This window comes from Myripristis murdjan, chromosome 5 (genome assembly GCF_902150065.1).
Source record: "Myripristis murdjan chromosome 5, fMyrMur1.1, whole genome shotgun sequence".
Classification (NCBI taxonomy): Eukaryota; Metazoa; Chordata; class Actinopteri; order Holocentriformes; family Holocentridae; genus Myripristis; species Myripristis murdjan.
In genome coordinates, this window is record NC_043984.1 from 29,167,127 (window position 1) to 29,185,349 (window position 18,223).

The 18,223-nt window shown below is 41.9% G+C and overlaps 1 protein-coding gene across 5 annotated transcripts in view; it reads right to left on the reverse strand.

Moving 5' to 3' along the window:
- foxp1b (forkhead box P1b) overlaps positions 1–18,223 on the reverse strand; it is a 168,209-nt gene that overhangs the window by 75,151 nt on the left and 74,835 nt on the right. For all 5 annotated transcript variants that reach the window (XM_030051291.1, XM_030051296.1, XM_030051292.1 and 2 more), the window contains one exon: positions 12,853–13,022. In XM_030051291.1, coding sequence (XP_029907151.1) covers positions 12,853–13,022 — 170 coding nt within the window. The remainder of the gene's footprint in view (positions 1–12,852; positions 13,023–18,223) is intronic.

Here is an 18,223-nt window from a genome sequence, read left to right on the forward strand (position 1 = left end):
TTTTACATTATTCAATCCAAAATACCATCTTTCTGATTCTAACTTTTCTTTTGCATGTTAATGTTTAATAAGGGCCCTTGGCTATCTATGGGCACAATTATTAGATATCCGCAGAGAGAAATTGAAAAATTAATCATACTCTCAATTTTGTACTGCTCTGATCCATAGGAAATGGCTCTAAGAGCTGTGGCTTCTCCCCAGTCACAGTCTCCGTCTAAACACAATCAATCTGTTGCCAGAGATGGGTTGCTTGTGCAAGGAAGACAATTGCGTCAATACAGTAATTAACTGATTATTTATATGTTGCCACTTATCCGGATGCACCACAACATGGATATGCTGGTTGCAAGTGGTGATGATTGCAGCGAACGTTCATCCCTGGACTGGTAAAGGAAAATTGAGTGTGTGCATAATTAAGAAAAAAATATTACACCAAGTGGTATAGTGGGGATTTTTCTATGAAAGGAAGTTGTGTCGATAAGTGCAGACAGTAGGGAAATGACTCTCTCACTCTTGCTCGTGAACACATACTAATACACACATTAACACACTCCCTGAAGTATACGCAGCCTGGTAATAGGATGCATATTCACTGACAACAGTTGCATGCACAAAATTGCATAGAGCGTGCATCTTATGCATTTAAATGTGCATACAACTACATTATACATGTATGGGCCCTGTAGGTTTTCAATAATCCTTGTTCTGACCCTTACATTTACTGTATGCAAACTATGTTAATATAGTATATATAAAACATGCTAATGTGCAAGCAAACTGGAGTTAAGTTCCAGCACAAAGGGATTCATACCTCAAGCTACCCAGGGACTGAGTGATAGTTGTGGTGGTTGAAAGGCACTATATCCAATATGTAGTGTTTTTACATATAGATGTCTTTTAGTGCTATCACAACAGCTGCAATTTCAGTACTGCTTCTGTGCTATATATATATATATATATATATATATATATGTACACACACAATAATTTAAACAAATACATTCTGCAAGGTGAAATTCCATTTTGAAGTCACCACCAGAGGGTGCAAAGGCGCCAACAAGAATAGCTTTAAGTAATAATCGCCAAACTTTTTCACGTAGAAAACTGTTTTGCTTCCTTGTGTTGCCAATTGATACCACGCAACAGTGATTTAAGCTACAGCTCGTTCATGAAATGCTATTACATTTGCAGTTCTCAGTGTCTGTGGAAAATCCCCTGCAGCACAGGAAGTGATGCATTTTACCTTTATATAAGCAACAGCGGTTTGTTTGGAATAAATGTAATGGTCATTTTTTTTGAGTGTCATTTTTTCCAGTATGTTGGGTGAGAGCCAACATTGCGTGCAAAGGGAGCGCTTATGATTAAAGGTATCACCAAAAAAAATAGAAAAAAAAAATCTTGTAGGCTTCCATGTGAGCCACAGTCTGGTTTTTGATGCGCACTGCAACGGCGCCAAACAGATGAAAACAGTCCACGACACCTTGAAGCTAAACTGGTGTCAGATGCAAAACATGGAGCCAACATAAGAAAATCTCTCTGTAAAAGTTGCAACAAAGCTGTCCAAGTCAGTGTGGTAGCGCTCTGCTTGATGCTTTTTTCTTGTTTGTCATGGTGTTGTAGTATTATTGAATTTTGTAGCTGCTAAATCCAGGATTAGCATCAAAGGCGAACTCTTTGTATCGTGACAACATTAGTGTGTCTGTATGGACAAGGCCAGTGATGGATCTTGTGCCATTTCTCCACCAGCCTCCCAGTTTACTCTTGTTGAACATAGGCAAATGCCATTCCCATGCCTCAAAATAGGACCTGGTCCCCCGACCCGACAACACCCCACCCCATCCAACCCACAGACACACACATATACACACAAAGCCCCCAGACAGGCAGCCTTCCTCCCTAAACAACTCTTTCTTAAACATCTGCCCAGAAGCAGCACTGCTGCCTTTTGTCCACTCACTGTCTCCTAAGGCATGTCATCCAGCTCTAATCAAGCAGAAAATGGTCATAAATATTTCTTTCTGCTAGATTTCACATTCACATTTCACGCAGGGACATGATATTTTCCCCTACCTCCAGGGAGTACCTAATGCAAAAAACAGTTACTTATATTCAAGGCTCATGTTCCCTCAGTCAAATGCAGAACATATTCCCAGTTCGCTAGGGAAAAAAAAGAAGAAAAAACAGAGGGAAAAAAGAGAAAAAAAGAGGAGGGGGTAGACATAAAGGACTGTCTTATTTTCTGTGCCATTTGCTGGCTAGTACTTTCACAGCCATCCCATTACATCATGTCAAAGATTGTAAACAAGCAAATAACAACAGAGCAGCAGAAACCACAGTAAGGGAGCAACACACATCGCCCTGCTCTGGAGGTCTCTCAGCCGCCAGCTGAGGAGGAAAAAACATTTGTTTTTATTGTCCATTTAAATAATATATATCTTTTTTTATACAGAGAGAAAAAGAGTGAATGAGGATTGATGTGAACCATTGTTTCTGGCCTGGCTAAGTATTTATGGCACACGTCATTCACAGGATGTGGAGGTGCCATCACTATTATTTATGACAAGACATCCCATCACAGCATATCATTCTGTAAATGGTATACAGCTACTCGCCAGTGAACGCCGACCCATGCCATTTTTCTCTCAAATAGAGGCCACGTCACTCCTGAACGCACGGGGGGGTTGTTATTAATCACTGATACATACGTTGATGGGTGAATACACGTCAAACAATCAAAATTACTCCAAGGGACCTGTACTTGATGTGCCAGTCGATGCATATTTACTTCAACGAAGGCTCATTTGACCACTGGCATCAGTGATTTATCATATTTTCTCCCTGTGTGTCAAAAACAAAGAGCTGTTGTTTTTTTTTTGTTTGTTTGTTTGTTTGTTTTATTTATCATTGGAAAAAAAGTATACTGCACTAGAGCTGTCAAAATAGCTCAATTTTAAGAAGTGTAATGATACTATTGTGAAATACTGAGTTGAGGGCTAGGTGATGAAGACAAAATCAAATATCACGATATCCGTGGCCAAATACCTCAGTATCAGTATTGTGACGATATAGGAAGGACGACAGTTGGTTCTTTCATAAGATATTTACAAACACAATTTTTGATAAATAATCACGACTAATGTGGATGTGATGATCAAGCAGGTAGAGGCAAATCATAGAAAAGCATTATGCGATCCAAAATCCAGGCACCTGTGTTGTTTCAAATCATGATATATATATATATATATACATATATATATATATATATATATATATGTACATATATATTGGTATGCTGCGCAGCTCTAATTGAATTCAACATTGCGTTTTTATAAATGTTCCATTATTCATCAAACTCGTCAAGCTATTGTAAAACTATTGTTTAGCTAGCCTCCTGTAGAACACTGTACAGTCAGATGCCCTTGTTTTTACAAAGATGTTTATTAACTTTACTTGTCTTTGTAAAATGAAATTTCACTACTGTTTCAATAAAGAATTAAATATTTAGTTTTAAATATATAAATCCACTATTTTTAGCCCATTTGTTGAGTGACCTCCAGGGGGCATACATGCACGTACGTAATAAAATAGTTAAAAAAACAAACAAACAAACAAAAAAAACAAGAAAGATTGGAATAGATGGAGCTAAAATCTGGCTTGTGACACTGAACCGCAGCAGTCATTTCAACATGCAAACAAAGAAAAAGCTGAAAACAGGACAACACTGTTAAGCGGTGTGTGACATCTGAGTGAAATGCAGACTCGTTTTGCTTTAAGATCCGACAAAGATGAACACCCGACAGACGTATAAACCCCCACACTCCTTCACAGCTGCTTCAGTCAACACTACTTAATAATATTTTTGCAAATGTTGGCTGTGGTGTTGTAGTAGTATTTCATTTTTAGATGGTAAACTCAGTGTTGCTAACCAAGTCAAATTTTTGGTACCATGACAACACCGCTGCACATCAGTAACAGAGATCAAGGCCAGAGCTTCAGCTGTGCACCTCCACTCTGTGATCCACACAGCGCCTGAGCAGAAGGAGACAACAGTGACCTCTGTTTTTATTGCCCATCCTGCAGCAGCCATTTGGCAGCCACACGGAGCATGTTGAGGAACACAGAGATGCGACGGCACCTGGGAAAAAGTTTTACAAATTACAGAGCTCTGCAGCCAACTTTACTGACTTTCTCCTAAGTGGAACTCAGTTTTAGGGACCAGGGATATAACAGTCCTGTGATTTTAGATACAATAAAATAAAATAAAATAAAATAAAATAAAGTAAGCTTCAAAAAGATTTCCATGGCAGGTGCTGATTTAGTTCATTTTATTTATGTATTTATGTATTTATCTATTTATTTCTCTATCTATTTTATTTATTTATTTATTTATTATTATTATTATTACTATTATTATTATTATTATCATCATCATCATCATCATCATTCGTCGTTGTCGTAGTAGTAGTAGCAGTAGTATCAGTATTATTGTTATTATTAATCTCCCCCCATGCCACCCCTGAAAGATGTGGGTATTATTATGCTTAAATCTCCTTTTGTCTGTGGTCAAAAAAGCTACACGATAATAACACGATTGCATTTTGGTTAGATTCAAGGCAGATTTCAGTCTCAGTCATGTTTCCATTCCCCAATATACATGCCTCTGTTTTCATTGTACTTTATTAATTGTTTTTTCCTTTCTTGGTTTTAGTTAACCACAATAACCTTGGTAAGCATAAAGAGGTACCTAAAGAGGTGGGTGGAAGGGAAAAAAAAAAAAATAACGTCCCTCTTTCCTTTATATTCATGCTCTTTTATACCTGTTTCATCTTATCCGCCAGCTAACCTGTTTAGAGCCACTCCTTTAGGAGCTGAGACATGGTGGGCACAGTTGTCTCAGGGTGCTCCAGGGAGCAATATCTGAAGGCTGTGTGCTAACAGACGGCAGCGGGCGGCAAACAGGCGTTTTGCTGCCGTCACTTAGCTCCCCTTTGAGTCCCGGCACTTCCCCCTCTGTCACCTAGCCTGGCCTGGGCTAGGAGCCTGACGCCAGGAATGAACACTGACGTCTATTACCCGCACTGTGCAAGGAGATTATGAATAAGATATAAAAGCCAGTCTCACTACAGCGCTTTCACATTAGGCCAGCTCTGTAGGTGATGCCTTCTATACACTGCATATATGCACACAAGCAAGTACACACCCTGATACGCGCGTGCTCCTCTGCACAAACAAACACATATGCCCACACACACACACACACACACACACACGGCAAGCGCGCACACACAAAGTCTCTATGAAGAAGCCCTGGCAACTCTACCTTCACAGCTGTCCTCTTGAGCATCCAATAGATGCCTTAATCTGCAACAAGGATTAGGGCTTATTGAAACAAATAAGTGTTTTAAGAGGAGACAGTCCCGGTTTCAATTTCAATAGCTCGTTTAACCCTTATCTGCCCAATTCCTTAGGGCCCATTCTATGTTAATTGGATCTACATTGCACTAGCATTGGGGGGTGTTAACAAGCACAGCCTATGAATATTAATTACCCTGAAGTTTTCTGCGCAGGAAAGACTTCACTGATACATATTAATTCTATGAAGTTTTTAAAGTAGAGCTCTCATTAAAAATGGATAGGCCCTGCGCTTGAATGTTTTCCCAAGAGGAATTGTGCATCCTTAACTCTATCCCTAATAAATTGGGTCAAATTGGCTATCCTAAAAGAAACCGTTTCTCCTAAAAATGGCATTATTATTCAACTAAATGTAAACATTCCAACCCAGTGAAGAAGAGGTTTTGTTGAAATAGTGTTTTGACAATGGCTATTAAAACCAGTCATGTCTGGGCCTGTACTTTCCCAACCACACTCCCCTGAGGCCCTGTTAAAACGGTTACTTATTTACAACGCTAAACACACAAGTTGCTCAGCTAAACAGAGCAAAATTAGTCTGTGCGCCTGTGTGCGTACATGTGTGTGAGGATTTGTATGCATGTGTGTCTTGATGTGGAGCATTCAGGAGCGCTCGCTGGCATTACTTTAAATAAAACATTGACGACGCATTAGTCGACTGGCTGGTTGAGGCCTCTCTCTATGAGTTGCACTGAGCCGGCGCAGGCGTGTTTCCCCGTCTGCCTCCAGCCAGCTGCTCCAGACACCTGCTCAAAGTTTAGAGTTGCCCACTTCAGCACAAACACGCAGACAGGGCCATCAAAGACCATCCGGGCGCCACACAATGAGAGCCACTTCACTCTTCCTAATGATACCAGCATACAGGCGCATCATTTACATAGGAGGCATTTGTGCAAACACACGTCACACACACTCAGGCCCACCTCAGATGGTCCTTGAAGAGGTTGACTCATGCACATATTCCTCAGAGGGACATATATGCCTTGATTGTATAGGAGATGCAGAATTACCCTTTGCATCACACTTTCCTTACCTATGTCGCAGCCAGAACTCTTAAAGGGAAATTCCAGCCAAAAAGATCAAAATGATTAAAAAAAAAAAAACCCAAAAAAAAACATGCTTACAAAATTTAAATTGCCTTTCTGGTGCCATTTCATTGTTTGATATTGTGTTTTTGTTGTTCTGCAGTTAACTAGAGGAAAGGTTAATCCACTGATGTCACCAAGCGATGTTCTCAGTGGAGTTCCAATGGAGTCAAAGAGGAAAAGAAAATAATTAGGCAATATAAATCAGAAATGTTTGCTGTCAGGATTCAGCATCATCCCCTAAAAATAAATCAGTCTGGGCTTTGTTGTAGATTCAACAGTTTGCGACCATGTTAAACAACACACTTCTTTCACCCATAAATCTCCATTGCAGCTGCAGTTGCTCTCTTTGTGCACTGCATTTGTTGAACTTAATAATGGAAAAACGCCACAAAACAACAAGGTACCAAACATGCAAGTTATGCAACTGATCCCTCTATTAAACAGTGCTAAAGTGTTTTAGTGTATTATTCACTATTCAAGATGTAGTTATATATTTACTTTTTGAAATATATGTCTGAGTCAGAGCAATATGTCTCATGATGTTACATAACTAAATGTTGTTTAGGTAAAAAAAAAAAAAAAAAGTATTACATGAATTTGAAGACTAAGTTCTCATAGGCAGAAATCAGGCAGTCAGAATAGTGCTGAGTGTGGAGGCTTTCCACTTCAAATACTGCAAACTAGTCTGATTGGATGGATTAAAAAAAAAACAAAACAATGAGGGAGGCTTGTGATGCAGTCACTGGAGCTAGCCCAAAACAACTTGTACAAAATATGATTTTCGATCCTTTGCGCAATAATTTTACATTTTAACAATCGTAACAGGCAGTGACCATTTGACCTGAAATCCATTCTCCACACCTTTCCCTTTTCATACGGGCGAGGATGAGTTGTGAGCTACAGTATGTGAAGTTTTATACCTTGAAGTGATCCGGTGTTGCTGGAACATGGGCGCGGTAGGGTGGGGCGAGGCAGAGTGGGGGTGAGGAGTCACTCTCATTACCTCACTGTCAAAAAACTCCTGTGATCACCCGCCCCTGCTGCCCACATAAGGATGGTGTGTAAACACACTGTTGAGCCATACAACAGTCACCTATTTTAAAGTCTGGGATGGGCACACGTGCGACCTGGGCCTCATCTTTCCCAACTTGGAGAAAAGTGGCTGGAGGTAGACTCAACAAAATGGATGAGTTCATGAGCTGGCTGTCTTGGAAGGCATCCATAAGACAATAGGGAAGCGCTGCATGGTTTACCTCCCAAAACCTCACTTAACAGAAAAAAAAAAAAGAAAAAGAAAAAAAAAGACAAAAGACTTTGAAAAGTTACAGATAGACTAAACAGATTTTTTTCCAAAGAGGAAAAATATCCCATGTAACAATTAACCATGTTCAAAAAAGCAATATGGTTCAAGTGAAAGAAGCTTAGGCCTTCGAGAAAACAACGATAAAGTTTCAGTGACACATGCTGCCTGTTTTTTTTTCCTTTAATAATTATTTCCCACTTTTTTCAACATAGCAGCACATTACTGTTCAATTTTCACCTCCATCTGTGTTATTATTAATCAGATCACACATCAATTGCCAGAACCAGCAAAGAAATTCAGCCTGTAATAAAACTGTCATGTGCTACGGTATAAAGACAGATGTTGCCAGTTGTGTGATAACATAATTAAACTGTTCTGTGAGGGATTCCATAAAATTATTCAAATTGGACGAGCACTATCATTTTACCAATAAAGCAATTTAGGGCAATATGCAGTGTCATAACACTGATGTTATCCTCTCCGCCAGATTTTCCAATAAGTTGGAGCCTCTGCTGTCCCCAGCCTCATCTGACAATATGAACAGTATACATGAAGATACCTGAGAGCTCCTGGAGATGGAGGAGAGACTATCCACTGCAGGCTCTGGTGACACTGATCCTTTTAGTGTGAGCCTCTCTGTGCATCTGTAGATTTGCACCGTGTGTGTGTGTGTGTGTGTGTGTGCATGTACATGTGCGCGTGCAAGCATGCAACTGCATGCCTCGAGAATGAAGTACACATTCAGGATAATGCACCACAGCCTTTAGTCAAAAAGCATCCAGAGAAAAGCAGACTTTATCACACTTTACATATGCAGCCTTGCACACATATACAATTCTGAAGAAAAAAAAAAACCCTCACAAAGATCCTGGCGGGAATTCAATTCAAATGTGCAGTGATAAGGCTGCGTTCTCCTTGTGAAACACCACAGCAGTGTATGTATTTCAGTCCAGGCGTAGCACTCTCCCTCCTTCCTCGCCCCTAGCTCCACGGTGGAGTGCATGCGATTAGCAGAGATCTGACGCAGCAAGGGGCTCTCTGGCCTCATCTCTGACCCGATGCTGTTAACCTCTCTCGGTCTGACCATTAGTCCATACTGTTAACCAGACTAAGGAAACCAGCTGGCTGCACTGCCAGGCCCGGCCTTGGGGTCTCTGTTCTCTCTCTCTGGGCCTCTGAGTGGTGTGTGTGTGTGTGTGTGTGTGTGTGTGTGTGCGCGCGCGCGCACGTGTGTTTAAAGGTGATGTGATAGCAAAGCTTGTCATCTAGCACTTCACCCCAAAGTTTGGCGGAGCAGAGTTCAGTGACGCCAGCTAAGATGTGCATTTCCACCTTCTCAAGCCTCCACAAGGGACCTTGTAAGCCTTGCATTATGCAAACAGGCAACCTGTGCCTGCTCAGCTCTTTCTGCTGCCACTGTTATGTTGGTGACTCTCTCTCCCCTCTGCACACGCAACACTACAGACGCCCTGATGGAGGAGAGAGAGAAAAAGAAGAAAATACCCATAATTGGCTGGCCTTATCTTGCGATTTGTAACAAAGCTTTAAAGCACTTGTTTGACAAAGAAGGCTGGATGGATGTACTGTATGTGCAATAAAAGAAAAGCAATTATTCATCCTGTTTTTTCTTTTTCTTTTTTTTTCCTTTTTGTTATATTGTTAGGTTGTATTTGTATCACTGAGAGAAAAAGACAGGCCAATATTTTAGAAATCACTCCAACTTGATTAAAAGTGCTGATCTAAAAGACAGGATATTAATATTTAATACATAGTTCTATGACTTGAGACAAATTTCTAGTGAGGGAATCGTTTGCATGCTTTAACATGCAAGATGTTATAAATGTAGCACTGAAATTGACCATACATCATGGGAAATATGTGCTGGGACTTGAATGTCCTGAGGATAGCAGCTCCAGCGCTTATATAACAACTCCCTAAAGTCATCGTTGTGACTGTGTTTATATGACTACAACTGTTGCTATGACCACTCCTCTTCACAACACAACTTCCTGTTGCAAAATCAATTAAAACATGCACACAAATCACAAACAAGCTCCTGCAGAGACACAACTCCTTTATAGTACTGTTGTTTTATTTTCTCTTCTATCTTCACTTCCTCATGAGGACAAACTGAAAACCACAACTTCTGCAACACAAACAAAAGGCAGAGAAAATCAGCGTAATCAAAGAGACAGGGGCAAACATATCTGTTGTTATGAAATAGATTATTTTCTTGTTCTGTGAAAAGAGATAATATGCACAAACAAACCGAGAACAGGCTGGACAAAGGCCTATAAAAATGTGGACTGAATACTAAAAGCAACAAAATGTATAACAGCTAAAAATTCATAAAGCACAAATAAAAGTCTGACTATAAAAAAAGAAAAACCAAACTTATTTTGCACAACCGCAATGAATTTGAATGTGCTTGTGTTTACAAGACATAAAAATTTTCAGTTCCTCAAAAGAGAAAACTGCTACATTTTCACAACACCTTACAGAGAGAAAGGAGACAGTGCCGTTTTTTTCTCCTTTGCTTTTTGTTAAAAAAAAAAAAAAAGAAAGAAAGAAAAAAAAAAACAGTATTTGATTTACTAATAGAGATGCTTAAATCAAGCTTATGGTCCACTTCCCCCAAATCTGACTAGTCTACAAGATGAATTCCCCTGTCAGAATCAAGATGATCAAACAGATTACAATTATTTCATCCCCCATCTTTATTAATGAGCACTGTCTTTCATAGTTATGTTCCCTAATAAGAACAAATGATATGCCACTGCCAGGTTTGTTGTTCCCACTGACTCAGGGGACTCTAATACATTTGCACTTTGAGTCTGAGAAAATTTTAGATTGATTTTTGCATCACCTAAAGGGGTAATGGCATCTTGAATGTTTTGTGGAGAACAAAGGAAGCAAAAAACCCTGGTGCGTCACTTAGCCGTATATTAGTGCAAGCCGCAAATAAAACTTAAAAGAAAGACTGTGAAATGCCACAAAAAGTAAAAAGTTATCAAGTAATTGAGCGAAGATCTTAATGCCCTGGGGACAATTAACATGGTTCATGGTGCATGAGTGAAAATCCTGGGTTAGTCTAATGAGAGAATAAAAAGACTGCCTGCCTGCCTTCCCAGTAACGCTCCCCTGGTAAGTAGCCTATCAAAGCCCAGTGTCAGGAGCTGAGAGTGAGACATCGCGTCCTTCATCCCCAACCACGCGCCATTTATCACACAGAACAATTAATACGCCTCCCTCCGTTTCAAACTCCAACCGCAGGCCAAAGAAATTAACCGTTGGATTTGTTCAAAAGGCATAAAACGAAAGGCACTTGCTATTTACAATATTAGAAAGCACAGGGGGAAAATGCTGCTGTGATACACTGAACAGTTAAAAAACAGAGTTGCTTCTTTTCCCTTCGTCTGTATAAAAATGCCAAGACAGATCCTGGAGAGTAATAGTTCTTTCTGGATGACTAGACCAGGGACAGAAACAGCGGCCATCCTTAGACGACTGGCTCTATTCTAGAGGGAAGGCTTCTTTTCCTCCCTCCTTGGTGTCAAGTGCACATCCATGACACTGCTCTCCCTCTCCCCTTTCCCTCTCTCTCGTCTGCCTCACATTCATCAAAGTTGTAACCCCTGTTGTCTTTGCAGAGCGAATCAGAATGCGCCCCTGGCAAAGAATGAAGGAAAAGTCAACAGGAATTAAGTTTCAGTGCAACTGTTTACTCAACTGTGGCCTGCAGTTATTGAAATTTTATCCACGGTTTTGTGTGACTACTGCAGTAATGAATTCAGTATGGCTGTGATTTTCTCACTGACGACATGCTCATTTTGAGCTGGAAAAAACGGGGTGGGGGTGAGGGGGTTTGGGACCAGGGTCTGGGGCTGGGGAATGGTGATGGAGGACAGATAGGCAATCTGAAGAGGCCTAAAGGCCTGACACTGAAACAGAGTAGCTAGATGCATACTGACACACCCTCTCTGACTTTCTGACCAGCCAACACTTCTGCTTCTCTAATGTTTAGTCAAGTGCTGTTCTGCTCCATACACTGAAAATCTGATTAACTGAGGTGCCCTATTGACTCAGCAGGCGCACACCATGTACTCCTGACATCATGAGTTCACATTTGGCCTGTGTTGTATGTCTGCCCTCCCTTCTCCTATTTTTTTTTTCTGTGTTTTTCTACTGTACATAAAACAAAAGTGAAACGGAGAAAAAAATACAAGAAAATATGACTAATCCTAATGTAAATGTAATCCTGAGTCATGAGGCCATATTTCTGGTTAAGTGATACATTAAAGCGCACTATCTTCCATGCTCAATGTTCCACTGTAGTTCCTCTGCCTCTGCAGAAGCTGATGGATGTGCTGTGACAACAGACAGCAGCAGAAAGCCTGTGCATCATCACCAAACAGCTCCTGACAACAACCCCAGTCATTCTACCGGATAGGCCGAGATAGCAGGAGACACACTGATCTTTTCAATGCTGTTTCCTTAAACACACTGTCGTGTGCCACACATAACGCTGACACCAACAGAAAGAGCTTGTCTGTTTGCCTCAAGTCTGTAGTGGTGAAAATGTTTTGGGCTTCACTAACAATAAAGCCAGCGAGCATCTCTGCGCCTCATTGGTTGGACACAGCGGACTGTGGCATTAGTTGTGAGTGTGAGGCGTGTTTACAATGAGCCGGGGGAAAATGCTGTCATCCTATTGGATGTCATGGTTCCTTAACTGTCTACAAAATCCTGTGGCACCTACACACTTAAAATATGTCCGACCACCATGATAAATATTTCACCAAAATGCGGATGCTGCATGCTACGATAAACACACTGGCAACCAAACACAATCACGAAGAGAGAGCACTTCCCCCTCTTTAAATATTCAAAACGGGCCTCAATATACATAAATAATAATAATAATGTGTTTATGTACTAGATGTACTTTGGGGTGGGATTAAATATTAAGCGGTACTTTAAAAGGGGTATTGGGCCTGCTGTTGACATGCCTTAATAAGGTGAAGACAGGTGTGAAAGGCTGAACTGGTTTACCTGGTGATGCTGGAGATGCAGGAGATCAGCTGCAGTCACCTCCACCGACGGTGTGGCACTCTTGGGTCGTCCCTCCCTGGCTCCTCCTTCCAAGCTTGCTCCTCCATTCTGATTGGCTGGGCCGTTGCTTGTCGCCTCCGTCCCAGATTCTTGCATCATGACTTGAAAACCTGAGAGAACACATGAAAAGGAGAAAACAGGGAGGAGAGAGAAAGAGAGAGCGACAGAGAGAGAGAGAGGAACAGCTGTTAAAACACACAGCAATGAGGCTGTGTTTCAACTCTGAGCCAAACTATAAACATGTGTCATATCCTTCCCACACAATTTCACTTTTATTGCAGGTTTCCCTATTGGTTTGTGCTTCCCTGTTTCTTGTTTGTTTGCTTGCAGCATTTGCAATGAGGCAAACACGCGTGCACATGCTCCCATAGACTCCCTCTCCGCAGAGTAATGAACTGCTCTTTTGTTTTGTCTTTTCCGGTGCAGATCCTTTACAGATGACATGTCCATTCCTGGTCTGGAGGAAAAGGAGCGGGACTCAGGTTTTGTTTGTGTTCTCCGTCACGGGGCATATGCAGGGATGGGGGTGGGGGTGGGGGGTCCAGTACAGAATCGGAGAGGAACCCAACCTGAGTTGAGTGAGAGCAGAGGAGCCCAAGAAAACACTGGACCTCCAAAACAAAACACTTTCTATGGAAATGGATATATTTACTTGCATAGCTCCCAGAAAACCGCGGCAGAATGGCTTTTTAATGGGAAACAGGGCAACTGTGTGAGGCCTGCCAAAGGATCTCCATGAGAAACATCCAATCTGAGGCCGAGCAAAAACAGTCAAATCCTTCAGGGGTGCTCAATTAACACCAAAATACAGGTCTGAATATAAATAAACCTCTTTGAAAAAATGTTGTCTTTCATAACTTAATTTAACTCAGAAGGAAAACACACAAATACTGGCAGTGTAACTGTATGCATCACTGCGTGCTATTTGTGCTTTATGTGAAAATATGACTTTACAAATCAGTGTTAAATGTGAAGGCACAGCTATTTGCTTACATTTTAAGTCCTCTGCTCTGCGTTTGGATACACACAAGCCAGACAGACATCCCATTTTCCACCCACCCCCTCTGTCTCTCTGGGGATGAGTGCCAGTGACACTGGTGCTTATCTGGGGCTGTATTCCTGAAATCAGTGGAATGATTTACATCTATTGTGTGTTGGTCGCAGGCCTCACTGGTGCGACGCGTCTAGCCTCCCAATTCCAGGGCGGTTAATGAAGCTGACCAAGTCAGGCAGAAGCGAATTAACTTGGCTGATTAATTATTTATATGAAGCAGAATAAATGCCCTTAAAACACTGGGCCTCATCATGAAAGAAGGTGAAAATTGAACTAAATGCAGATTTATGGTGTTGCGTTTAAGGCGTGTAATACCAGGGCCAATGTGAGTTAATATGTGCTCAACTATGCAGGCGCGGTGTCTCCTGAGATGCAGATCTAAGCAAGATGCAGACACACATCCAGACATCCACAGGGACACTGTGGGGACACACACTCAGGCTGACAGAAAGGAAATTGAGGTTGACAACTTGTCACATCAGAATATTTACAGAGCATAACTAAGATAATAATCGAGACATAGCATTATTAAAAAATAAACAGCACCGCAGCCAGCGCTGCTCTTCTCAGTCACAATGCTTGGGGATAGTTTCGTACCTCGATTGTCATCAGTAGCAGTTGTACGCTACGGGGAGTTAAAACAGAACTCTGTACAATAATCAACCCCAAACTGCACTATGGTTTACATCTTCTCTCCTGTAGAAGCCCTCCTTGCAAGAAGCACATCCGAGTGAGTCATCTGACACTGTGGCCTGCGCTGGTTCAGTTGTGTGTCACGCACCCCCACACTCTCGGGTCTGTCTGAGCAGTTTGGGCCCAGCCTACAGGCCCTGTTTTCTGGACTGGGGCTGGAGCTGGGCCCCCTCTCCCTCCAGACAGATGTTGACCCGGCTCACCCCTCCAGTCTGGCACAGCCTCTCTCCATAATGGGATTTTCTAAACAAGGAGCGAGCAAGAGGAATACTGCGGGATGGGAGGCAGCCAGCCACAACTCCATCTACAGGCCCCCGCTCGCACCAACTCCCCTTCTGAGACACCAATTAGAAACACACATTCTCGGGCAAAATTAAATGCCATTTGAAATAAACCATGTGCTGACGTTATTCACCCCCACTTCTTTTTCAAATAAAAGACATTTTTTCCACATGCAGAGAAAAAAGAGGGCCAACTCTCTTTTTTTCAAAGCTACATAAAAGGGGGGAGAGTAATGGCTATTATGCATGCACTGTCATTCCATGCAAAATTTTCATAATTATAACGGAAAGGCGTAAATTTCCAAATGCATGGCATCTCCAAAAGTAATCAAGAGAATGAGCCGCGGGGCTATTTTAATGTATGCAAAACTAGTGACCCACAATAAAGGAGAGGAAGGCTACAATGAATGCAAAGTAATGCGCGCATGCTTGGAACCGGCACTGATGAGGGGATGGCTAAAATTAACACCCAATTAATTTTCGAATTGACAAACAAATGAAACCCATAAATCTACTTTCTCATTAATTTTACCACAGAATAATTCAAAGCCGCAATATCATGAGTGAAAAAATTGGAGGAAAAAAGAAAATGGAAAATGGGCATTATCCATCATAAATATCAAGCAGATAGGAAAGAACCTTATTAGAGAGTTGTGCTGATAACAATGTTAATCTGTGAAGCACTGAGGCAGGGACACCATCATCAGCTAAGGCCCGGGCAACTTTGTCACGTGACTTCAGCCTGCATTTGTTTATCCATCTATTTATTTTTACTTTGCTCAGGGGATAGCCTTGTGCCCTGTGATGACTCAAAAAGCTACTAGTTTTTCACTCCATTCCATTTATAAAACATAAACATATTCAGGGATAATTACGGGTCAAGTGTCTTGCTAAAAGTAGTGTAGTTTCTGGGGCTCCAGCATATGCATTCATGTATCCACACAGTGCTGCATACATAAGAAAAGGCCTGTTTGTTATTTATGGAGCATGTCAGCCTTTTCTAATTTGAAAAATAAAAGCATCCAAATAATAGAAATTCCAGGAGATTAAAACATGACAACAGCAGTGCACACAAACCAGAACTGGTTGTGCTGTCGATTATTAGATGTCTGCCTGTTCCTTGGGGGCAGATGCTTGCAAAACACAACAAGTGTTTGGAACAAACACTGGATCATAAAAAAAAAGGTCAGAGTTTCTGTTTATTTACAGTTTGTTTTGTTTTCCCTGCCTCTAATATGGGGAGTACAGTACAAACAAGAGTCACATGTGTCTCCCACCTGACCGGACAGGTTGAGAGCAGCCGGCACACAGAGCTCATCAACCCTGCTTCTCCTCCACGCTGCTTCCCCCTCACTGGAAATCTAATGCCTGTCCCCCTGTCATGGTTGCCTGGAATTCAACAGCTCAAACAAGTCAGCAGTTGATTCAAGGTAGGGTCGGCCTGCACAGCTGTGCCCTGACCCTTCTCCATGTTCTGTTTTTCTTTAATGCTCATGACAGTAAAGCCTCAATGGCCACCTGCTTCGATTCGCCAAGTTCTCACACAGCCCTTGTTTACACAAGCACACAACAAAAGCACAACATTCTTGGGCGGGAGATAAAGACACACAAAAGAGAAGACAATGGGGAGAGGTTCACTTTAGAGCTGTTTAGGTTCGGCTTGGTTGCTAGACTAGACAACACAACAGCCTGTACCAAAGGTATGACAACAGAATGCCTCTCAAGGTTTTCGAGAGCTCTCATGTTCTGGCGTATTTTGGCTCCTGATTCTAGGGAAAAGTCCTAAGACAAAAACATGCTGCATATTAAATAATGCAGCATCACTGCCCTCGTCATAGATAAGAAAAAAAAAAAAAAAAACTACATAGAGAGCTGGTTATATGTCTCTTGGAATCTCCTACATGGCAAAATACATGAAAATTGGGCTTGATCGCATTAACCCTCCCAGACTGCAGTCCCACGCGTTCCCCTGTCTTTACCATCAAAGAAGAGCCGCTCTGTAAACTAGAACTGCCTCAGCTAGAAAAAGCTGCAACAATCTGGACTCACTTGGCACTCTGCGTACAATTCCCTGGCCCTTCTCCGCAGAGAGGAACCAACGGCCGGGATGACATTCTGCCAAGGGAGACTTCACAGTCAGACCAAACAACCCTGTAATCTTGCCAGCCACTTCAACACAAAAGTCACAGATAAGCAAAGCATATCTCGAGACTACCGTGACAACAATGTAGGAACAGCCCCCCCCCAACGCCGCCGCCTCCACTACCACCAAACCACCCGAGTCCCTGCACCCCACCACTTCACCATTCAAGACACAGAAGCTTTTTTCAAGTTCTTCCCAGACCTTGTAAGGGGGACAAGCAGACCACTCACATTGGTAAACAAAGCAGCTATTTGTTTAATAAGTGATTGCTGCCATGGCTACAGTAAACAGGAGGAGCGGGGGTTTGTGTTTATGAACAAACACGTCTCCTTGCAGGAGCCATTTAATATTAACCAGGTGGAATGATCAGCCGATTTCCTAGGTGACACTCAGGGCAGGCCTAGTGTAAACAGGTTCTGGGAGGAGAGAGAGGGGGCCAGGCTTTAGGGAATCAAGGTCGATGCAAATGCAGCTTCGGCTAGAATAAACAGCGAGGCAGAACTCAAGATAAACAAACAGTCATTCTTCTGACATTTGAAGAAGCATTAAGCTGGTGGGTTGCAGCTGCTAGCAAGCCACCGTGAATGTGAACAAGATGGGGGATGCTGGGGTGAGGGCGAGTCGAGGCTGGCAACGAGGTGGTCTCCTATGGAAACACATCATTCACGAGCAAGCAACCAACAGCTTCCCCAGACCCAACAAACAGTGGGTCTTCACAACACTGCAGCGAGGAACTTGTAAAAACATGTTAAACATTTACCTCCTTCAATTATTCAGTAACTGGGTTTGTGGAAATAACAAAGGATGTCTGAGGGCTCCAGAGGTTGGTGTTCATAACAGTGAGGCACATTAAAAAACAAACAAACAGGGTGAATAACATGGTATTGACGAAGGAATTGTCTATCACAAATTGAAATTAGCTGCTTGGATTACTGAATTTAAAACATATGCCTTATGTGTTAAATGCATGCTCCAATCCTCCCCATGCAATGCACATCAGTTTGCATTTGAAAGCAAAATCCTGCATTACTCCATATGTTAGATCAAAGAATGCAATGTCCAAAAACAAGTAGCAATTACAGAAAACAAGGCAGAGGATTTAGTGTGGGAAATTTCAAACACGTCACCTTGAGCATGAAT